A 25,725-nucleotide genomic window follows, 5' to 3' on the forward strand; every position below is an offset into this window, starting at 1 on the left:
TTTCTTTTTTTTAAGGTCTTTATTGTTTTTCCGCGAGCAGTTATAGAGAGCAGTATCAATAAGAATAGCAAACACTTTTTTTTCAGTAAAAAGAATAAAACATTTTAATAGTTGGTTACATTATTCATTGATTATGTTTTTTGCTTAAAGGAGAACTCCGGTCAATTTTAACATTGAGCTCATTTTTTTGTAAATTTGGAGTGCTGTCAATACAGAGAACAACGACAAAAATCGGTGTTGCCTACACCGAGTTATTCTATTTTTAAAATTTGCACCCTGTTGACTTCAATGGGGCAATATTTAAACCTGCTTTTAGCCTCTTAACATCCTTGATGTGTCATTACAAGTGCACAGCTAATGTGAGTGATTCCTTCAGAGTGATCACGGGTCAATCTGACTGCAGTAGATGTGAAAGATATTAATAAATATGATGTTTATTCAGCCAGCGCACATACCTGTATTTTCTTCCTGTTTTCGGTTGAAGTCCAAAGTAATCGATTGTCGAGTTCACGCGCGTGATCATAGGTAACTAAACCTATGCGTGTGAACTCGACAATCGATTACTCTGGGCTTCGACCGAAAACAGGAAGAAAATACAGGTATGTGCGCTGGCTGAATAAACATCATATTTATTAATATCTTTCACATCTACTGCAGTCAGATTCACCCGTGATCACTCTGAAGGAATCACTCACATGACCTGTGCACTTGTAATGACACATCAAGGATGTTAAGAGGCTAAAAGCAGGTTTAAAACTTGCCCCATTGAAGTCAACAGGGTGCAAATTTTAAAAAGAGGATAACACAGTGTAGGCAACACCGATTTTTGTCGTTGTTCTCTGTACTGACAGCACTCCAAATTTACAAAAAAATGAGCTCAATGTTAAAATTGACCGGAGTTCTCCTTTAATTAATTGATTTTACATTTATGTACTCATTACTTGTTAACATGGTTAAAAAATCGTTAATGTTCAAAATGTATTGGCTTAGTTTGTACAAAGAAACACTGAATAAATGCTGATTAATAAATTAATGCAGTGTGGTTTTGGGGCATTTTCTATTTAGAATTTAATAGGGGTTTGTATTGGTTTCCATTATCTGTATTGATCCCTAAATGTATTAACAGAAAACTACACAATTCCCTATTAGAATTTATAAGGTTTTACAGAGAATGAAATGTTTGAATTTATCAGTTCAATGTGGATTTCAAGGTTATGATCAAGCACATCTTAATTCCCAGGACTAAAGGTGAGAAGTATATTAAAAATAAATGCGGACGTGGTATTTTGGTCGTTAGGAAGTACCTGCCACGTTCCAGCGACGTACCACTATAACGTCGCCATGACGAATACAGGAATCACAAAGTTACGTTGCTGGAACGTTATGTGGCACGTCGCAACGACTTATATGGTCCTTTAATGTTACGTCCTCGCAACGTGCCAGTTTGGTCATAAAGACGTACTCATCACGTTCTTGCGACGTTCCACTATAACGTCGCCACGACGAATACAGGAATCACAAAGTTACGTTGCTGGAACGTTATGTGGCACGTCGCTACGACGAATATGGTCCGGTCCGGTTACGTCTTCACAACGTAACTGTGTTAGCTGGGGTGTATATAAATAGTCAATTGTTTACATTTATAGCCATGTACCCTCACGCGTTTATTCTTTTTGAGTGAAATGTTTATCATTTATTACTGTAAACTGATTATTTATATTTCTGTTTTTATTATAGAAACCACACTCACACACCCTTAACCCTCAGGGGTCTGAGATCACGCCGGCGTGATCTGCTCGATTTTTTTCCTTATGAGTTGATTGAGACCCGAAATTCTCTTTTGACTTTGATTTTACAAAACAAGTTTCATACATCAATCGATTCTGTTAAATGTGTATTATTTTTGTGTATACTCACAATAAAAACAAAGTGTTGTGCTTTTTGCCAAATAAAGAAAAATAAACACGAAGCGAGTTCTGCCTTCTCTCTGTCCGTGTAGTCCATTCTGAAACGCGTCCGAAAATGAACTGTAGCTTAGCGAATACTCAGTCAAACAGGCATTCAGACACACAGGCATGAAGCTTGAATTCTCTACTTTTTAATGAAGTAATTTATATAAAAAACAAATATTCTCATCTTGTGAAATCTGTATTTCACAAGATGAGAGAGAGAGCGATTCCAGTCGACCTCATTAGAGCTAATTCAAATGTAACGTGACTCCGCCCACAGAGAGCGCACGCTATTCAAACGCAAATGGCTGAGGTAATCCAAGCAATCCTGTGAACGCCCACAAGCACAAGAAAACCAAAACACCAGTTTATTCAGAACATTACTTGTTTACAACGCAGCGCTGTGAGGAATAATGAGGAATACGAGGAATACGAGCTGAGGAATACTAGTAAGTTTTTCCTTCTCAGGTTTCTGTTTATGAATGAATGAAGGGCATAGATGCGCGCTGTTTACCACAGCTGGCAAAAAACAATATTACGTGACAGTTGACTTTCAAACATTCACAGATACCTCAAAACAGAAAGTACAAATCCTTTCTTTAAAACGAATTTCGTTTTGTATCAATTGTATCTTAATTGTAATATTTTTTTCATTAACAAATTTCCTGGATTTAAAGTAAATATATGCTAGCAATCACAACATAAGGTGCTTGAACTGGAGATCATCAACCAGACCGTAGCCTACTCGCCTCACATGTCTAAAAAATGTGAAATATATTTACATTTACAGCTGGTTCTAAACAAAACCATCCAAAACAAAAAAAACTATGTAGCCTAATAAATGTGCGTTTCTCCGGTGCGTTCACTAGCCTACTGCGAAGATCGCGAGTCAATAGCCTATCGTATTTTTTTATTTATTTTTTTATTTATTGCACAAGTCATACATAAATTCATTCATTCATTCATTCATTATTACATGCATGAACGAATAAAAGAATAGAAAAAAAGGAACATGGAGAAGAAAATCTTATGATACCTGTCGCTTATTTGTGCACATCAGAAAAATAAATAAAAAACAGCTACTTTATAAATGGATCAACCCCAATCCTCACCCCAAACACCAAATATTTTCAGTAATACCTATCTTTACACTTAATTATCATTATTTTAAGCGTGTGTAAGCGTATTTCATGAAAACAACGTTACAGTCAGGTGAAATATGAAAGACAACATTTTGTTTAGTAGATTTGGGTACAGTTTTTACTGTAGAATATACTGCCTCGTCAAATAAGCTTTTGTTTAGCAATTTCTATATATAAAATAGCCTACTATTTTTGTCAAAAATAAAGTCATCAACTAAGATGTTAGCTGTTCCAATGTTGGCTATATTCAAAGTAATGAATACATAGATAAAATGTAGGCCTATAATCTTTTTTTTACAAAGAAAGAGTACACTTGAAATATTGTTGAAATTGTAATTATTGTTGTAATTGTAACCTTTTTAATAAAATAGCAAAACATATTTACAAGATAGATGTAAGCAAAATCTTAAATGGTCCTTGCATTGTGGCTCAGTCAGTTGTCACACCTGAGTGAATGGCTCATCATTATGCAGAGTGGGTGGTAATTCAGGTGAAAACCACTCCTCGTTCACGCCCCTCTCGCATATTGGCTTTCCAAGCAAAACCTGTTTTACATCAATTTAAATCAATGTATGGTTTTATGTGAACGATAAAGCAAGACTATTTTCACATAATTTTGAAGAAAAAACTATAGGCGATGATATCCTTTAGTCAAAAGTCTTATTGCCACATATTTAGTATGTGTTTTGTGGCCTTATTTCTGCAACTTTCATTTTTATTTTTTCCAATAACCACGCATAAACATTATTCTCTTAAAAATTAAAACATATACATGCATGTTGATCAGATATTTTGGTAGCCCTGTTTGTGCTATATAGAGTGAATTTACACCTTTGCCATTAACATGTTTATAAATAACTGAAAAAAGCACAAATGTCAGAGCATGTCAGAACACCTCCAGGGCCCAGAAAACAGCTCAGACTCCAGAGGGTTAATATCACATGCATCTTTTCATGCACCGCACTAAGTATGTTGATGACTTGAACCTACGATAAAAAACAGTGATTGGACTTTTGGACTTTTGTGCACTCTTACCGATGCCCCGTGATGATCTGAACCAGTCAATACAGTCCAGAAACCTACTTAACACTGTCAGTTAAACCTCTTAACTCCGTCAAATCTCTATCATGAAAAACAGGAAAAAATCAAGCGACCACATAGCTACAATAATCTTCATTACCTTAAAGCTGATGAAAGTGTGACGGACTGACTGCCTCAGATACAGCCGTTCTAATGACGAAAAAACACAACATTCACTGGACAAAAACTTGCCAACTTCATTTGAGCTTGATTTTGGTAAAGTTTATAGTGACACATGCAAGTAATATGATCACATATAAAGCCACAATATCACATTTGACATCACAGTGTTTAATTGTTTTTTTAAAGTGTTTTTTCCCCCATTTCCTTTCAAAGTAGCAGTTTTGGTCATGCGGTGTGGAGGGCCCCAATTTGATTTTGCCTATGTCACAATATGAGGTAAATCCGGCCATGTTTATATTCATACTAAGCCATATCCAATTGTCTCAAACATTTATTGCTAGTATTGATAGAATCTGTTGTGATAGATTCAGATCTTACATTTAACAGTCATATCAAAGCGGTCACCAAAACAGCATTCCATCATTTAAAAAATATTTCTAGAATTAAAGGCTTGATGTCTAAAAAAAGACCAAGAGAAGCTCATCCATGCTTTTATCTCTAGTAGGGTTGACTATTGTAACTGTACTCCCAAAAAAGACTGTAAAACAGCTGCAGCTTATTCAGAATGCTGCTGCTAGAATGTTAACCAGGACTAACAGAACAGAGCACATTACTCCGGTTCTTAAAGGCCCGTTCTTCATGATCCCATGTTTCAAACTTTAGTTAGTGTGTAATGTTGTTGTTAGAGTATAAATAATATCTGTAAAATTATAAAGCTCAAAGTTCAATGCCAAGCGAGATATTTTATTTAACAGAAGTCGCCTACATCGAACGGCCCGTTTGGACTACATCCCTCTTTAATGACGTCAGTAGAACAGTTTTTTGACTAACCTCCGCCCACAGGAATGCTCCCTCAACTCTACCGAAATTTGTTTATGTACTTGCGCACTTCTTATAACTTACTGTGTTTACTCAGCTCTTACGGTGATTTTCTGAAGTAAAACTGACGCGTCATCTTTTGTGTGATGTACAATAAACTTTATTAACCCTCTGAGGTCTGAGCTGTTTTCTGGGCCCTGGAGGTGTTCTGACATGCTCTGACATTTGTGGTTATTTCTGTTACTTGTGACATTTTCATGGCTAAAGTCTAATTACACTGTATTCAGCACAAACTCTGCTACAATAATATATCAGCAGCATGTATGTAAAAGTTTGTAGTTTTGAGATAATGACATTTATGCGTGGTTTGTGAAAATACAAAAATAAATTCTCACTGAAATAAGGTCATGAAACCCATACTGATTATTTCTTCACAAGACTTTTGAAAATTGTATGACGTAGCCTAGAATATTTGCTCTAAAACTATGTGAGAATCACCCTGACTGCTCGTTCAGAGAAGACAATATATTGATTTAAAAATTTTACGACGTGTTTTGTGTGATAAAGCAATATGCGAAGGGGCGGATCATCTCATTAATATGAAAGCTTTCCACACCTGAGAAAGACAAAGAACCTCCCTAATGGCCCTATTAGGAGCTTATCAGGGCCCATCATTCTGACCACCCTTGCACAAAGAATGAGGAGATTTAAAAAAGAATGGCTTTTAAAATTGTTTGGATTTATTTACAACACAACATAATCCAAAGATACACAACAAAAAAGTACCATGTTCATGTGCAGAGACATGTACTGTGAACGTTGAAGTCAGCAGGACTCAGTGGCATCTAGGCCCTGAAAAAAAAAAAAAAAAAAAAAAATGAACATACTGATATCAAGAGAAAGGCCTGCACGATTTTGGGAATACATTTTAGATTTTTCTTGTTAAAATTGCTTTTTAAAATTCACAGAATACACACACACACTCACACAAATGTTTCCAACAATATATTATATAATGAACACCAGGTTTGTTGTGCCTTGTAGGTATAGGCTATGCGCAGTGCTGCATAAAATAATAACAATATAGCAGCCTATATATATTTTCAAAAAGATTTCAGTAACAACTAAGCTAGAGAAAAATATATTGATTATCATGTTCCTTCAAATGTTTCCATCCGTTATGATGATATGAAATGAGATAATAATAAAAACATGAAGCCGTTTGGTGCGTTTTGCTTTCATCCAAAATATGATGTGTACATTCAAACGCGATCGCGCAGGAAAATATGATACATTCAAACGCGATCGCTATCAAAAATATGATACATTCAAACGCGATCGCGCTCAAATATAAAACATTATGGTTACCATAATGCGTTTGAGCAGATATCCACAAACACAGTAACAGTAAACACGGGTCTAAATATTATAATATTCCCCATATATCTAGCAACAGTTCAACTGCAACGTGACATTTATGCAACAATAACAAACTAAGAATTTCTTACCTTATCTTTCTTGTCTTCATATCGCGTTCTTCTTCTTCTTCTGAGGTAGCCTAAATCCAATGTAAGCTCGCACGTCTTTCAAACTCGACGAAAAGTGAAGTGTTTTGTTGTTGAGGTCATGGATGAGGTAATGAGCGAGTCCGCGTTCCATGTGGAGATTTGCATGTGAATCTCTTTTGCGCGAGTGGGCGTGGCCGAATTAAAAATAATTAGGAAGCGTTTGAGAAGCTGGACATCTTGTTGGTTTTATACAAATTACTTAAACAGAGAATATTTGTTTTCGTTTTGAATCCGATCATTTAAAAGTACACACTTAAATGTTTATAAAGGTATATGGCTCATAAATGTGTGACAAGTATTCGCTGAGTTTTGTTTCAGTTTATAGACGTGCTCAAGAAAAAAAAGTTCACCGCGACGGAGAGGCAGAACGCACACCCTGTTTATTTTCTTTATTTTACAAAAGCACAATGTTTTGGTTTGATTGTAAGTGGACACATACAAAAGGAGAAATATCACAGATTCTTTTTTTATATTTCTTTTTTCTGTATGACTATAAATGACTGAGTAATTTAAGTTTATAGTGCTACAATGTGGAGAAAATCCAGCAAAACGCGCCCGCGCGTTTGTCGACCTCAGAGGGTTAAACTCATCAGTATATGTTTGATCATCATTCGGACCTGGTCCGAAACAGCAGACTTGTAAGTTAGGCTATTGATACATACAAGCAGATGACAAATACGTTATAATAACCGTAATTAAACTACTAAACTATACCCGTTCCATCTCTATACAGCACTCTGACTCTGTAGGCATTATTGTCAGACTCGAAATGAACACTGTTACTGAGAGTTTCTGATATTATCATCATTCCGTGAGATGAAATTGTCCTGAGAGACTGTGCGCAAGCTCATGAAGCTCCGCCCCCTGTGCCGTCCAGCAGCAGCTTATTTGCATTTAAAGGGCACACACTAAAACAGCGCGTTTTTCTGAGCCCCCAAAAATGACAATTTAAACATGCTGTAAAAAATGATCTGTTGGATATTTTGAGCTGAAACTTCACATACACACTCTGGGGACATCAGAGACTTATTTTACATCTTGTGAAAAGGGGCATAATATGGGACCTTTAAAACTTTGCATTGGCTTCCAATCAGTTACAGAATAGATTTCAAAGTGGTGCTTTTAGTTGAATGGTTTAGGACAGGGCTATTCAATTGGCGGCCCGCGGGCCAAATGCGGCCCGCCAATCATCTCCATGCAGCCCGACGGCACCAACCTCCCTCCTCCTCTTTTCCTGGCGGTGCGGCTAATTCAGTTTGATACTCGCTCCGACTGACATGAGAAACGTTTTAGCAGTTATTATATGTGTCCCGAATTTATGTCGACTGAACCAGCGATAGGCTAACGTACCAATCATTCGTGAATGAATCATTATTTTGGTTCGGTTCTAAACGCGCTTGCATAACGGTCTAAAACTATTCGGATTCATTCGGACCGCTCTGTCACTGAATCATCTGAAGCGGTTTCTCGGTCAGGACAGTAACAACAAATAGCGATGTTTTCAGTTGTTTCACTAGTTGTTTCAACACGGCCCAGCACGGAGTTGCGTTTACTCCCGGGTCCCGGACACTATATTAAACAGCGTTGCGACAACCAGTGGGAAGCGTTTCAGTTCGACAGAAACCTCTCTGTTACAAACCACAAATAACTCGATGATTTAACTATTAAATCGGATGAAACAGCCTCAACATTCCCAACAAGACTGATGAGGAAAGCAGGAGAAACATTGTGGCATGAACGGAATTAGAATACTTGAAATCCCCTAATCACCCTTACAAACATTTACCATGAATGTACTGTAGTAATTTACCATGGTTGGGCAGAAATTTGCAATATTTATATTGAATACTATGCAGTAATAAATAAATATAGTAAATATATATACTATAATATTATGTAGTATAATAGTAAATATAGTGATTTATATTGCATTAGATTTATTAGGTAGGTAGAGGAATATATAATTAATGTTTGTTATGAAATTATGTCAGTTTCTTTGTAAAGGTGCGTATAGTTTTAACTTGTGTTTAGGCATTTTTTATACAGTGGGAGCGAGTAGCCTGTGGTTAACAAGTGTCACTGTCAGAATATTTTCATTTAAGCATAACTATTATAAATAAAATAATTATTATTTCTCACCAACAGCTATAAGTTTGTATAAATAATTTATTTGTTCCAATGAAAATAGTTGTACACAGCTGTAACAACATTGGCTATCGAATCATTCGTCGTTGGTTTGAATTAACAAATTCAAATACTCTGTGTTGCTAAAAACATTTCTTCCTGAATACAAAAGCTGGTGCACTTTGAACTCGTGAGTGCAAATCAGGCTTTGGCTCCAGCTAGTCGGCCAATTGACTTTTACGACACTAATTTCACCTCAGAGACATTCCGAACCCCCCCTTTCCCCTCTCTGGACCACAGAGAGATAACGAAACTTGAAACTTTCTACACACACACAAACACACACAAACATCCCTTTGTGTTTAAATTAGGATAGAATATACTTTAATTTATGTACAATTACATTAGGCATGTGTGATTTAGTTTGGCTTTATAATAGAGGTGTGGTTTTGAAATGTATTCTTTAATCAATAGTGTTTTAGTTAGAGAATGTTCAACAATATTCTCTGGCAATTGCCTTCCCCCCACTTTGCTGTTTTATTGCCTAATGGAATGTCAACTGGGTTTTTTAGGAGTGGAGCAGAATTAACGTGGTAATCTTTACTCCTACTTAAATCCTACATTTTCTACTTAAATCCTAAATTTTCTATATGCATAACCACCGAAGAAATGTAAACATGGATGTAATTTCCCATCTCATAATTTTTCTTTTACGTGGTGTAGTTTGTGTATTCTGGTAAACTTTGGTAATAAGGTTAGACAAATCAGGTGTGTACCGTGTTTAGTTCCTCAAGCTTCATATCCATTTGTACCCTATAGGGTACAACACATTTTGGGTAAATCTTATTTCTAGACATGTAACGAACTTTAAAATGCTTGTAAATATGCATATCTTATGTAACTTGATTTTCTTAATCTTCATATGACGTGTGTGATATCGTTGAAATTCTCTCAATCTAACAGAGTCGAATTTCGATAGCAGAATGAAGTAATGTGCATTATTTTACACTTTTTCATATTTCGGGAGCCGAACAGCTCAAAGCTCATCTCCTCATGACTCATCCGAGTGGGCGTGGCCCCAGGGACAAAGACATTTTTCCCGCTTCAGACCTTTGGACGTTCATTGGTTGTTCGCGCGAACAGAGGCGTCAACCCATATTGTCCATAAAAGACCGACTCAGAAAATCCTCTCTGCTCTCTCTCTCCTTCCTCCTCCAAAACCCAAGTCCGGACCGGCTTCGGCCTGCTTCTCTTTTCTTTTTATTTATTTCTTTTATGTTTTTCTATAGTCTAGTTTCGTTTTCCTCTTCGCCTCTGTTCATTCACGAGCTGAATGAACTTAGCCTGAATCATTCCCGGCAACTCTTTGAAGCTCCCGCGCTCGCACGCGCGCCGGAAGACAGCACGCGCACGCCTCCCCTCAGACGACTCGCGCTGCTTTTAAAGACACGCAGAACCCTGCGGTCCTACACACCTCATACAAAGAGAACCATATGCCATGCAAGTATCGATTATTGAATTGAACTTATGATGTGATTTCTTTGTTGTGTCTTAAGGGTTACTGTCTGTGATTTTGCCATAGCCAACTGCGATCTCTGATCGCAGATTTTTGCTTTCACTTCCGATCTCGTCCCCCATCCTTCTCTCCATCTCTCGCATCTTCCGATCTCTCTCTCTCTATCTATCTATCTCTCTCTCTCTCATTTTCGTTATTCGTTATCTTGTATTGTTTAACTGTATTTGATGTACATAGACATATAATCCGTGTGTATTGTGTAGTTTGATATATTCCTTAGTTCGATGTATTGGTCCAATTATTAAATTCCATATGCCATTGACTGACTCTGATTTAATTGCCCATGTTACTTAGTCCCTGAAATGTTCGATCTTAGCTATATGCTTTATCTTGGTAGGCTACGATTTAAGTAACCTAATTTTAGTCTACAGACACCGAGAGTGTCTTTTCAAGGCCTGGAAAAGATACTCTTTCTCGTGTTTGTAAGAAGGATAATTTTCCTTGAGAGTTAATTTAATCTTACGTACAATCTGTTCGCTGGACAAACAGATTGTTTGATAACTAAATTAATTCCATTAAAGTTATCCCATAACTTCGAGCTGAAATAAGAACAATTGATGTATTAATGACGAACCATAACCCGTTATGGTAATCGTTCATATATCAATCTAGTTCAGCTGCGATAAATTAATGTAACTGTAACATACAAAATATTAATCATATTCATGATTAATTATTAAAATTCCCTATAGATCATTTGAGCTAATATTAATATTAATGTACGACCCATTGTTCTTACACAGCTGTAAATTATCAAGTTTTTATTTATTATGGTTTTATATATTTGCATTCTGTTGGGTACCACATTTCCAAGTAAATACCACACTTTTTTAGGGTTACTTTAACTTATTTATTGAAACTGTTATGTTTCAATAAATAAGCTAAACCCCCAAACCAACCCACCGGCCCACCTCAACTTTTCGATTTGATAATGCGGCCCTCGAATGAAACTAATTGAATAGCCCTGGTTTAGGACCTGAGTATATTTCTGATTTGTTTGAAGAATATAAACCGAGCAGGGCTCTTAGATCTATGAACACAGGTCAGCTAGTTGAGCCCAGAATCCGAACTAAACATGGAGAAGCTGCGTTTAACACTTATGCTGTACACAACTGGAACAAACTACCAGAAGATCTTAGGCGTGCCCCATACGTATGGATATTTAAATCTAGATTAAAAACATTTCTTTTTTCACATGCTTATGACTGAGAACTTATACTTAATCACACTGTTCAACCTTACAGCTTCCTACGTTTTTTAAAAAAAATTATATGTATTCTTTTGTATCTTGTATTATTATAAATGTTATTATTTCTTTTTTGTAAAGCACATTGAATTGCGTCAATGTATGAATTGTGCTATATAAATAAATTTGCTTGCTTGCTTCCTAGAATTTAGGAAGAGATTGCTAGCCAACTTGTGGGTATCATTGTTTCATAAAATTGTCATTTGGCATGTGGTGTAAATTTTGAACCCTGGCTGAGATGTTCATGGTGTCCCATACACAGCCACTAGATGGTACCACTAGCCTTCGCTAGTGCTATCAGAAGCAAACCATGCATGAAATGGATGTATTTGAAAAACGTGGGTCATACTTCTCAACTTTGACAATACGGATATCTCTATCAATATGGAAAAAATCCCATTCCTGCAAATGGTGTTTTTGTCTCTTGTTCTTGTATTCCACTGAGAGCAGATGCCACATTCTTTGACAAAATCATTTATTGTGATAGTATTTCATTAATTATTTTACAAACATTTACCTCAGTATCTTCAGCTGACAGTTTGGACTCTTTAGTCCATCAGAAAGAAGCTTCACTCCTGAATCCTGCAGGTCATTGTTACTCAGGTCCAGCTCTCTCAGGACACAGTTTGAGGATTGTAGTGCTGAAGACAAACTCTCACAACACTGAGTAGTGAGATTACATGTGGGAAATCTGAAGAAGAAAAACACAATGTAATTGCATACAGAATAAATCTTAGACGTTGGGATATTTAATAATTAACTTATTGTTAAAAAATAAAGTATTTGAACTCAAACCTTAGTATTTCCAGCTGACAGTTTGGACTCTTCAGTCCATCAGAGAGAAGCTTCACTCCAGAATCCTGCAGGTCATTGTTACTCAGGTCCAGCTCTTTCAGAAAGATGTTTGAGGATTGAAGAACTGTCGACAAACTCTCACAACACTGAGTAGTGAGATTACATGTGGGAAATCTGAAGAAGAAAAACAATGTAATTGCAAACAGAATAAATCTTAGCAGTGAGATATTTAATAATTAACTTATTGTTAAAAAATAAAGTATTTTAACTCAAACCTCAGTATCTTCAGCTGACAGTTTGGACTCTTCAGTCCATCAGAAAGAAGCTTCACTCCAGAATCCTGCAGGTCATTGTTACTCAGGTCCAGCTCTTTCAGAAAGGAGTTTGAAGATTGTAGCGCTGAAGACAAACTCTCACAACACTGAGCAGTGAGATTACATGTGGGAAATCTGAAGAAGAAAAACACAATGTAATTGCATACAGAATAAATCTTAGCAGTGAGATATTTAATAATTAACTTATTGTTAAAAAATAAAGTATTTTAACTCTAACCTCAGTATCTTCAGCTGACAGTTTGGACTCTTCAGTCCATCAGAAAGAAGCTTCACTCCAGAATCCTGCAGGTCATTGTTACTCATGTCCAGCTCTTTCAGAAAGGAGTTTGAAGATTGTAGCGCTGAAGACAAACTCTCACAACACTGAGCAGTGAGATTACATGTGGGAAATCTGAAGAAGAAAAACACAATGTAATTGCATACAGAATAAATCTTAGCAGTGGGATATTTAATAATTAACTTATTGTTAAAAAATAAAGTATTTGAACTCAAACCTCAGTGTCTCCAGCTGAGAGTTTGGACTCTTCAGTCCATCAGAAAGAAGCTTCACTCCAGAATCCTTCAGATCATTGTTACTCAGGTCCAGCTCTCTCAGAAAGATGTTTGAGGATTGTAGAGCTGAAGACAAACTCTCACAACACTGAGCAGTGAGATTACAGCTATGAAGCCTGTGGAGAGAAGAAAACAAAAATAATGCAATAGTAATTCTTCTTAGGTAGGGTTTATAATAATTTGGAAAAACCTTTGACTAAAGTGATGGAAGCAATAGGGATGCACTTCTGTTGCATGCTCTTGATTGCTGATTGTTCACTCAGCACACATGTCATGGATTAAAACTAAATCGGATATTTAAATAAAACATGAACTGTTAGCTGCTTTATGTATAACAAGTGGTTCCGGAAATTATTACAGGACGTTTGCAAGTCAAGACTTTTCATGAACGCAAACATCCAAAGCGTACGCACTTAACCCTCTGGGGTCTAAGGTGTTTTTGGGGTCCTTGAGATGTTCTGACATGCCCTGACACTTGTGCTTTTTTTTAGTTGCTTATAAACATATTAATGGCAAAAAAAAATTACACACTATTTAGCACAAACAGGGCTACCATAATATGTGAGCAACAAGAATGTACATGTCTGCATTTTTGAGAGAATAATGTTTATGCGTGGTCATTGAAAAAACTAAAAACTGTCATCACCTAGTGTTTTTTCTTCAAAATGATGTGAAAATCACCCTGCCTTATCATTCACATAACACAATACATTTGAATTTTGCAAAGCACTTTCTGTTTGGAAAGGCAATATGACGAGTGGGCGTCAACGATCATGCATATTTAGTGGTTCACACCTTAAGAGACAGTGGGGCCTGCATACTTAATTAGCCATTCATTCAGGTGAGTCACTGAGCCACAAGAATGCAAGAGCAACAGTTGGAAGCATCTCAATTCTTTTTTATTTTTCCACATATTGTGCTTGCAATTTGGCCTATAATATCCAAGGAAAACATGTCTAGTAATTGTGCAGTTAATTCTCATACTGTATTTTCAGTTTTGGAATATTTATCCTCTCCCCAAATTTGTCACTAATAAAACACAATAAAAATTATTTAAAGAAATAATTTTATAGGCTTATATTTACCTTTTAATAGTTTGTTTACATACCTTGTAAATATATTTTTTTATTAAAAAGGTTACAATTACAACAACAGTTCAAGTGTAATCTTTCTTTGTAAAAACTAAAGTATACATTTTATCATACATATTTCAAAGTTAAGGATTTGATTGATTATTTGATAACTTTATTTTTGACAAAACATACTATATTTAACATGAGCAAATATTGGCAAACAAAAGCTTATTTGAGGTGGCAGATATTTTACAGTAAAAATGTATAATCTATCCAAAACTAATCAACGAAATGTTGTCTTTCATATGTCTGTAACATAGGTCTTTCATTTTTATTATAAGAAATATAAATGTTAATTTGCAGTTTAATACGTTGCTTATAAAAATACATTTTATTTCAACATATTTCAGTCGATTTTTACTCAGTATAGCAATACAGTTTGTTAAAACCGAAACATTCATTCACACAGAGACGCAATTTAAATTTAAACTGTCTTTTTGCGAGCTGTGATAAACAGCGCGCATCTCTGCGGCTGCCGTTCATTCATTCACAGAAACGCGATTAACTTGAGAAGGAAAAAAAACTTACTACATATTCGGATCCTCTCTCCTGCAATACCCACACTCTGAGGTAGATTTTCCATTATTATTATTCCTCACAGCGCTGCCAGATGGTGTAAACAACATATGATTAAACTTGTGTTTTCTCGAGCTGATATGGGGCATTCACAGGTTTGCTTGGATTGCCTCAGTAATTTGCGTTTGAATAGCACACGCTCTCCGTGGGCGGAGTCACATTACATTTGAATTAGCTCTAATGAGCTCGACTGGAATCACTCTCTTTTAATACAGATTTCACAAGATGAGAATATTTGTTTTTTATATAAATTACCCATTTAAAAGAAGATAATTCAAGCTTCATGCCTGTGTGTCTGTATGCCTGTTTGACTGAGTATTCGCTGAGTTACAGTTCATTTTCGGACGCGTTTCAGAATGGTCTTCACTGACAGAGAGAAGGCAGAACTCGCATCACGTTTATTTTTCTTTATTTGGCAAAAAGCACAACACTTTGTTTTTATTGTGAGTATACACAAAAATAATACACATTTAACAGAATCGATTGATGTATGAAACTTGCTTGTAATATCAAAGTCCACAGAGCAAAATTAATTTCTTTTGAACTGAACTGAAAAAAGCAAGTCTATCGCGCCGGCGCGATTGTCGACCCCAGGGGGTTAACACTGTTTGCTGCTGTCTCAGACAACGCGTGAATACTGAATTGAATTCTCTTTCACGTCTTGTGCTTGTACGGATGAATTCACACAAAATTATGTAAAAACGCCCGTCTTGGTGAGTATCCTAGTAAACATAGTCAGTTATATCTCAAGTGAACGTAGATAGTATATTCATATGGAATCTGTGCATTCGGTCATAAAGGTGCAGCAGTCTAATAAACTTTCTGGTGTGTTTTAATGTTAATCAAACAATAAAGAACAAATAAATCACTCACTGCTCTAGAATGAATACCTTTTGTAACTTTGTAAAGATCCATCTATATTTAATGTATACAGCAATAAAAAAGCAGTGTTATTTCACATTTGATTGCTTTATTTAAATGTCTGTACCTGAAAACTATTGACCTAGCCTACCTGAAAAACTCTAAAACACTGTTTATTTCATTTGTGGCCTTTCTTTGTTCTTTTTGTGCTATTTGTAATTTGATTATTTGTTCTTATTTTATTATTGTCTGCTTACTTGTCCTTAAAGGATTAGTTCACTTTCAAAAAAATTTTTGCTGATAATTTACTCATCCTGATGTCATCCAAGATATCCATGTCTTTGTTTCTTCAGTCGAAAATAAATTAAGGGTTTTGAGGAAAACATTCCAGGATTTTTCTCCATATAATGGACTTCAAAGGCAACCAACGGTTTGAAGGTTCAAATATCCATCTCAATGCAGCTTCAAAGTCTCAACACGATCCCAGTGGAGAAATAAGGGTCTTATCTAACGAAACAATGTTATTTTCTAAAATATATATACTTATAAATATATATAAATATATATAATGTGTATATATATTTTAACCACAAATGCTCATCGTGTACCATCTCTGAGATGCATTGGAAAGGTCACGCGTCACATCAAGTTATTTGTCTGTTTACTCCGGTTCATAAATATATATATATATATATATATATATATATATATATATATATATATATATATATATATATATATATGTCAGGATTGACATAGACATAGCAGACAGAATGGTAAGTTAAATGCTTTAATTTGCAGAATGGATCGGTATAGCGAAACAGATGAGTAAACAGTAAGTTGAATTTCAGATGAAATTAGGAATAGGAATACAGGTAAGTATTGGAGAGAGTCTGTGTCAAGAGTAGACATATTGACAAGACCAGACGAGGAGTGAAGGGAGAGTGCTGAATATATATGGCTAGTTAACGAGGTAGTGCAGGTGATGATGATGATGGCTGAATGTGTGCAGATGTGCCAAGGAGGATGATGGGAAGTGTAGTGCACACACAGATGAGGAAGACAGACGGTGGATGTGACAATATATATATATATATATATATATATATATATATATATACATATATATATATATTAGAGGTGGGCATAGATTAATTTTTTTAATCTAGATTAATCTAGATTAATTTTGAAATTAATCTAGATTAATCTAGATTAAAATGGCTCATTTGAATTCTGCCAAAGGCATTCAGAATATGTGTGCTACCCAAATAATGACTATAAAAGAACGGGTTTCTCAAGCCAGGTGGCGCATTAGACCAGGGGCTCATCTCCTGTTTCCAAAATGCATCACAAACTGCTTGAGAAAGCTGTTCTACTCATAGACTGTAAAAGGTTACTACTGTACTGTTACCGTCCATAGGCAACATTAGGTAGGCCTATGTTATTATCAACTACTATAGGCTATCAATTAGGGATGGGCGATATGGCCTAAAATCTATATTGTGATATACATTGCAGCCTCTTGCGATAACGATATACAGTATATTATAATAAAACTATTTCAGAACAGGTTACACAGACCCTGCTAAACAACTGCTAAATGTATTTTTTTTAAAGGGTATATGTAGTTTTGAGAACATATATTGTGCAAAACTGTGAGTATACAACATAATTTTGCAGATAAATAAAATTTAAGTACACTAGCTGCAGAGACTTAAGTAGGTCTAATGTTTATTATAGCTTTGAGCTTATGAAACCCCAAATTTAAAGTGATAATATTGTCTAACTGATGTCTTTTCAGTTAAAAAGAAACACAACAACGATTCTTAAAATCGGGCGTAGACAGAGATTATGTGTTGACGTTACACCACTAAGATATATTGGAATGAGAATTATACGCGCGCGCTGGTATTCAGTGATATCATGTTTCGTTTTGAATTTGAGGTGGTAGAACGGATTAGTCGTGTGTTAACTTGCCGAACCGTTACTCCACACACTCTGTCTATAGTTTGCTGCTGTTTGTCGGACGGCTTAAATCCGAACCAAGTCCAAATAATGGATGTTGCAGCTTTCACTTTCGTTTCAGCCGTGTTTACTTAAGATGACGACGAATATGCGTTGCAGCCGGGTTTACCTCGCGGCCGCGGGTAGATTGCGTCATCATCTCCCAACCCAACTTGGGGAATAGATTAACGGCGATATTTTTTTTATCGCGCGATAAGAGTCTCGCGTTAACGCAGCGCGTTAACGCCGATAACGGCCCACCACTAATATATATATATATATATTAGGGCTGGGGGAATTAACGCGTTAATCTTTGCGATTAATTTGAGATGTTTAATGCGTAAAAAAAAAAAAACGCATTTAACGCAGCACTTTTTCCCCCTCGTTTTAATGATTCCTGTTGCAGCTGCTATTGAAAAGCCGAAAAAATGGGGATCAGGTTTCATTCTCGCGTAGCTTTCATGAGCGGGTCTTTTCCGCTCCGTGTGCGCCGCCGCACTCTCCGTTCCGTGTGTCTGTGTGTGTGTGTGTGTGTGTGTGTGTGTCGGCGCGCTGCGCTCTCTGCTCAATGTTCGACTCCGTGTTTGGGCTGCACGTTCTGCTCTGTCGTTAACGGCCCAAAACGCTCCAATCATGTACCGATTAAGCACTGGAAAAGCAAAGTCCGCTCAAATAAGGTGAAATTTCTCTGTAGACTTCTTTTTGCTGAGCTGGTATAGTCATTCTGGGCAACAATGTTAAAGGGATAGTTCACCCAAAAATGAAAATTCTGTCATCATTTAGTCTCCCTCAAGTTGTTCCAAACCTGTTTGATTTCCTTTCTTCTGCTAAACACAAAAGAAGATATTTTAAAGAAGGTTGGTAATTAAACAGTTGCTGGTCCCCATTGACATCCATAGTATTTTTTTTCCTACTATGAAAGTCAATGGGGTCCATCAATCGTTTGGTTACCGACTTTCTTCAAAATATCTTCTTTTGTGTTCAGCAGAAGAAAGAAAGTCATACAGGTTTGGAACAACTTGAGGGAGCGTAAATGATCACAGAATTTTCATTTTTGGGTGAACTATCCCTTTAAAATGACCTGCTCTGATCACATGCTCTGGTAGCTTTGTAGGACTATAGTTTATTTTTATAATTAGTAAAAAAAAAAAAGAAAAAAAAATCTTAAATTGATTATGTTGATTGATTATTGAAAAATAATAATACATTGATATATTGATGTTTAATATTATTTTAATATAGGGCTATTATCTGTTCCTTTTTTTCTGGTGTTTCACTTAATTAGGTGATTCTAAGTTGAATTATTGATGATTACAAGCTTGGAGGAAATGCAATTAATTGCAATTAATTACAGCAAATTGTGCAATTAATTAATTAAATTTTTTAATCGATTCCTAGCCCTAATATAAATATATATATATATTTATATATATATATATATATATATATTTTTTTTTTTTTTTTTTTTTTAAGAAAATGACCGATCGTTTCGCAAGATAAGACCCTTATTTCTTGACTGGGATCGTGTAGAGACTTTGAAGCTGCATTGAGACGGATATTTGAACCTTCTTTGAACATTGGTATAGTTGGTTGCCATTGAATTCCATTATGGAGAAAAATCCTGGAATGTTTTCCTCAAGAATCTTAATTTCTTTTCAACTGAAGAAAGAAAGACATGGATATCTTGGATGACATCAGGGTGAGTAAATTATTAGCAAAATTTTTTTTGAAAGTGAACTAATCCTTTAATAATGTTTTACATTGACATTAATTAGGCAGGTTGTTTTTGCTGTAGTATCAAAATTGTGATATTTTACTGGTATCTATTTTTACCGCTGACCCAATCCTCAGCACTGAGCCCTGCTGGAGCAGCTCTAAATATGTGCTGTGCTGTTAAATGATAGATAAAATATGATAGAGCAATAGAATAAACATTGAGAGTAATAGAAGATCATACAATACATTTTAACAGGCTTAAGCATGGAAATAACTGAAGGAAATATATATTTGTTAAACTAATTAAGCCAACTCATATGATTTATGTTATTTTGGTTTCTCTACCCAATACATAAAAAAATGACAAATGCAATGAAAATACAGGTATCGGTATCTGTACTCTGTATCGCCAAGTACCAGAAAGTATTTGAATCGAACTTGTTCTGGGAAATGTGGTATCGGTACATCCCTAGTAAAGATTAAAAAAAATCCAAAGTTAAAAAAAATATATCTTTATAAAATCAAAACCAGTATTTTCAGTTTCTTTAATTTGTGATAAAATTAGTAATATTAAAATGGGTTAAAACTCAGGTTGCTGAGTTTTGTCCGATCCCTGACCCAACCTGCCTGATAATGGTGTTACTTTGGTATTTAATATCATCACACTGATCATTGATACATTTATATTTATTCTTTTTTTTCTGAAGAGTCTTGGCCAGCAAATTACCTGTGTAACATTAAGACCAATTAAAATGACTAACAGTGTATATAAATTATAGTAAAGAAGCCTCCTACAGTGCTCTTCTGGTGTTTTTGATCACTGGCAGCAGTCTCATCACTGCTTCATCAGATCTTCTGTATTTCTGCAGTTCAAACTTCTCTTGAGTCTCTTCTGACATCAGGAGCACAAACACCAGACCAGACCATTGAGCAGAGGACAGATTCTGTGCTGAGAGATTTCCTGAGCTCAGATTCTTCTGGATTTCCTCCACAAAGTCATCTTTCAGTTCACTCAGGCAGTGGAAGAGATTGATGGTCCGTTCTACTGATTTCTCCTTCTCTATTTTCTTTTTGATATAGTCAACAATGTCTTTAACGTTCTCTGTTTTGAGTTCCAGTCCTGGCAGTAGTTCCTTCAGGTCACTCTGATTGGACTCCAGTGAGAGACCCAGAAGGAACCGGAGGAAAAGGTCCAGGTGTCCGTTCTTGCTTTCTAAAGCCTTGTTGACTGCAGCCTTATGAAGCTGAAACAGTGGCTTTGTGGAGAGTTTCTGTTTCATTTTTTTCCAGAATGGGAAAAATGGGTTTGCATTCTTGTCTTTGTTAACAAAAAACACATAGAGAGCAGCGAGGCATTCCTGTACGCTGAGGTGTACGAAGCTGTAAATGTGTGTGTCTGAAAAAGCCCTTTCCTCCTGAAACATTCGAGTGCATAACCCAGAGTACACTGAAACTTCACTGACATCTAGTCCACACTTCTCAAGATCTTCTTTGTAGAAAATCAGGTTTCCTTTCTCCAGCTGTTGAAAGGCCAGTTCCCCAAGCTTCAGAATAATCTGATCAAAAGACATTGCATTGTCTTTAGATTCAAGGTTATCACGGTTGTATTTTTCTTTCATCTGTTGCTGCTGAGAAATTAAGAAGCTTGTGTACATCCCTGTGAGAGTTGTGGGAGTTTTTTCGTTGCTCTCTCGACCAAGTAGAGGCTGAAGAACAATAAGAGAGATCCAGCAGAAGACGGGGATGTGGCACATGATGTACAGACTCCTGGATTTCTTGATGTGACTGATGAGGTTCTCAGCAACCTCAGGACTGCTGTTATTTTTGAAGTATTGCTCTTTTTGCTCATTGTTAAATCCTCGCACCTCTGTCACTTGATCAATGTATCTTCGGGGTATCAGACTGGCTGCTGCTGGTCTGGATGTGATCCAAATGAGAGCAGAGGGAACCAGATGTGCCTTGATGAGGCTTGTTATTATCTTACTCACTGTTGTTTTTTTGTGAACATCTGTAAATCTGCCACCCTCTCTAAATCTCAAAGGGAAGCGACATTCATCCAGTCCATCAAAAATAAACAAGACCTTACGGTCACCTTTAGGAAGAGAAGGCCGTTCTTTATCCTCACTAAAGAAGTGTTCGTGAAGCAGTTCCATGAGACTGCAGTTCTCTGTAATCAGGTTTAGCTCACGGAATGGCAGTGGAAAAATGAAGGTTATATCCTGATTATCTTTTCCTTCAGCCCAGTCAAAGATGAATTTATTGACAGAGACAGTTTTTCCTACCCCTGCGATCCCCATCATCAGTACCTTTGTGTTTCCTTTAAACATGTCATTACACTTGATTGGCTTCTCCTTGGCAGTCAGTCGGTTGTGATTTGATTCAATCTGTCTCACCTCATGCTCGTTCACTCTTCCTCCAGTCTCATTCTCCACCACATATAAATCAGTGTAGATATCGTTCAGGTATTCCTGATGACCCGTCTCTGAATTACCAACCAATATCTGCTTGTAGTCCCGTTTTAATTTGTCCTTCAGTCTACAGCTGGTCTCTGTGTATTCATGAAGAGTAGCTTCTCTATCGTCTGCAGTTGAGCCTTTAAGAAGGAGGGGACAATACAGCATAAAATAAGTGATTGTGTTTTTCATAAAGTCTTAATAAAACCTATTTGTAATTTGTAACCTTGTCTGCAATTCCAATTACAAAAATAATGATAAAACTACACTTCTTCTGTATTCAAATTAATCACACTTTGTCCTGAAATTGTGTTTTCATCAACATCTTACAGTATTCTGAAGTTGACAACATATATGTTGATGGAGACACTTTGACTAATGCTGACTTGAATGCAGTTGTTTTCAGTTTTTAAATTCCTGAATAACTTCAGGTCATGCTGACGGGCATTATTAAAAGCCTTTTGATTAAACATTGACATCTAACACACCAAACTAGACATGTAGTCTGTACTGTAGTAGGCTTAGGTTAGGGTTATTAGGATTAATATTCAACAATATTACTGATCTGCCTGCATTGACACCATTATATAAGAACTGAACTGAGCTGGACGATGACATCACTGTTTTCTCCAGAGTGGCTGTATAGGCAAGGCAAGGCAAGTTTATTTATACAGCACATTTCACTCTTAGGATTGAGACGCTTACATTAAATAACAACCTCTTTCTAAGGAAGTATAGTTGCTGTCCTTTTTTGTTCACAGCTTCAGTCCATTTATCCCACCTCAGTTTATGATCAAGGACAAACCCAAGATATTTATACTCATTAACACTCTGAATTGGCTCCCCTTTAACAGTCGTCACACTCACTGAAGATTCCTTCCTAAAATCAATACACATCTCCGTTGTTTTTGAAATATTTAACTTAAGGTTTGACACAACAACAAATAAATTCATTTAAAACAGGTCCATGACTGTCCTCATCCCCCTGAAGGAGACTAACTAATGCAGTATCATCTGCAAATTTGATAAGATATCTCCCTGAATGGGCACTTTTACAGTTGTTTGTGTACAATATAAACAGTAGGGGTGAGAGGATCCAACATTAGTAATTTGTTTCTCCGACAGTGATCCACCCACACTCACTCGCTGTACTCTGTTTCTTAAAAAGTCCTGCAACCACAGAATCAATCCTCCATCTAGATTAAACTCTGTGGCTAATCTTTCGACTAACACAGATGGCGATATGTTATTAAAAGCTGAGGAAAAGGCAGCAAATAGGATTTTCACATGATTTTTGGAACCTTCAAGATGCGAGTAAACAATATGCAACAATGTTAAAATTGCATCATCCACTCCCTTGTTTGTCTGATATGCAAATTGCAAAGCATCCAATACACTCAAAAAAATGGTTTTGTGGCACTGTTCTTTTTACCCAAATATTTTTTTGTTAAAGTAACACACATATATTTCTTTTACCACCAAAACACTATTGTATTGCGTTTAATTAATTATAATTTTACACTATACTTAATTATCGATCGTTAAACTAATGTAAAGGGTTTAATTTTGCGATTAAAAAATGGATTGACGATTTCCAACGTATTGGATGAAGACGGCGTGTGAAAAAGGTGGCAAGGTGCATGGCATCAGAGCTAGAAAATATAAAGTTAATCTAAAGGCGCAGTCTTTCATTTCTGTTAGTATTTTGGAAAGTGTTCTGGGATGCTTTTAATATATTGCACAGAAAAAAACAATTTTGGCTGCTTGTTCAAATTGCTTCATTAAAATGAGCTTGCAACACAATTGCTATACATTTTGTCTAATAACTTAATTTGATTGTGTTCAATCTGCTTAAATATATGTAAAATGTAAGTTTACTTAATACGTTTGTGTTGGATTACATGAATGATTTGTGTTGCATTAACTGAAACTGGGCGAGGCTTAGTTCCCAGCATGCTTTGCATATAGCTGAATTAAGAGAGAATAAATGTTGAAATTAAGTGTTAAAAGAGGAAGACTTGATAGTGTGTAATTGTGTTTAATGTTCAATTACATTGGAATAATTAGAACCATTTTAATTACAGTGGGTTACCATTGTGGAGAAGAGTGGAGTATTTGGTCAGGCTGTGGACTGATTCATATAAGTTTTGCTCCTGTGGTTGAAGGAGTATATCAATCTTAGCATTTAAGATGTTAATAAGTGTTGTTATTAGTTAATAGCTAGCTATAGTCTAGAACAGGGGTCGGCAATAGGCGGCCCGCGGGCCAAAACTGGCCCGCCAGCAATATTTTCTGGCCCGCCGGATTATTTTGGAAGTCCGTTTTTTTTTTTTTTTTTTTTTTTTTTCAGCCTATTTTTATTTTACAATAACGGTTTACAAATAGGCCCCGTGTATCATTCGTTACTTATTATTTACTCGGGTAGGCCTATAACACACTGATAAATAATATGTATTAGCCTACCTGATAAAAAATATTTGCACTAAATGCTGCACAAAACTCTTCCACTAGGCTACTTGAGAAAAGCTGTAGCCGCGCGGCGATTTCACCGCCGCATACTGTGTAAAACGCGCATGAATCATGCGGCGCGGGATTCAATTTTAAAATATAAAGACGGTAGCGGTCGGAACTCTGTACCTATACTTTGGACGGAGCGGGCGGTCTGACTGACAATAGCCCACTCCCGACATCTTTTGACAGCGTATCCGCACTTCATTCTGACCACCTGTAGGCTCCTAGCTCTGAGGAGCTGTTTGGTACTGAAACCATTGTTAATAAATAATAAACAACATTATTTTTTTGCAAGGATGTTTGAAATAGTTGGCAGAAAATAGCATGCTTCATTTGTCAGTAGGGCAATATGGTTTTCGTTTATGTTGCTTAACAATTTGAGTGATAGGCTTTGTCCTATTTAATTTATTTATATTTCATTATTTTTTTCTGTGACATTTTTTTCTCTGCTGACACTGACAGTAGCCTACAATGTTAAAATAATATTTTATGTTGACACGAACACAAGCATTTATAATTGTTATAGGCTGCTACTTAATCTCTCAAATTTCCGTTAGAGACATTTGAATGTGAGATTCTGGAAACTAGATCTAAATTTTGCGGACCCGTCAGGTCGGGAAATAATGCGGGTGTATTTTAATTGCTGAATTGAACCTTGTGGGAGCGGGACGAAAAGAAGGAAAAAAAAAACAGTCCCGCGCAGACCTCCTTAAACCATAGGTGTGTATGTGTGTGTGACAGTGTGTCCCGAATAAATAATAATAATAAAAAAGGAATAAAGTTCAAAAGTCGGACTGTAAGCAAATTAGGCATTGTATTGCTATTCACACCTTTATTAAAATAGCTGTAATATGTTAACACAATAGTACTTGATCTGTTTAAAATGATTTCATTGATATATGCAATGTAGACGTTAAGAGTATTCATTAAGAGTAGCTATCTAATTTGTATCCATAGGGCTACTCCGTGTAGCTGGCCCGCCATCTACTGGCTAAAAGAAAAATTGGCCCGCGGCCAAAGTTAATTGCCGACCCCTGGTCTAGAAGTTCAATTGAGAAATCAAGTACATCCATCACACTTTATTTATCAGTGCAGTTTTAAATAAACTAAAGCATGTTCACTAAACTTAACCGGTTTAAGTTACAGGGAAGCAATTCCATTG

General features: G+C 36.2%; 1 protein-coding gene across 1 annotated transcript in view; it reads right to left on the reverse strand.

Annotated features, from left to right (window-relative positions):
• Positions 1–25,725, reverse strand: part of LOC308689950 (protein NLRC3-like) — a 94,990-nt gene that overhangs the window by 32,170 nt on the left and 37,095 nt on the right. Inside the window, exons 5-8 of the mRNA XM_081364084.1 lie at positions 20,395–22,192; positions 12,698–12,871; positions 12,423–12,596; positions 12,145–12,318 (exon numbers count right to left, since the gene is read on the reverse strand). Coding sequence (XP_081220210.1) covers positions 12,145–12,318; positions 12,423–12,596; positions 12,698–12,871; positions 20,395–22,192 — 2,320 coding nt within the window. The remainder of the gene's footprint in view (positions 1–12,144; positions 12,319–12,422; positions 12,597–12,697; positions 12,872–20,394; positions 22,193–25,725) is intronic.

The sequence above is a fragment of the Scardinius erythrophthalmus genome (genome assembly GCF_964197995.2).
Source record: "Scardinius erythrophthalmus genome assembly, chromosome: 4".
Lineage (NCBI taxonomy): Eukaryota > Metazoa > Chordata > Actinopteri > Cypriniformes > Leuciscidae > Scardinius > Scardinius erythrophthalmus.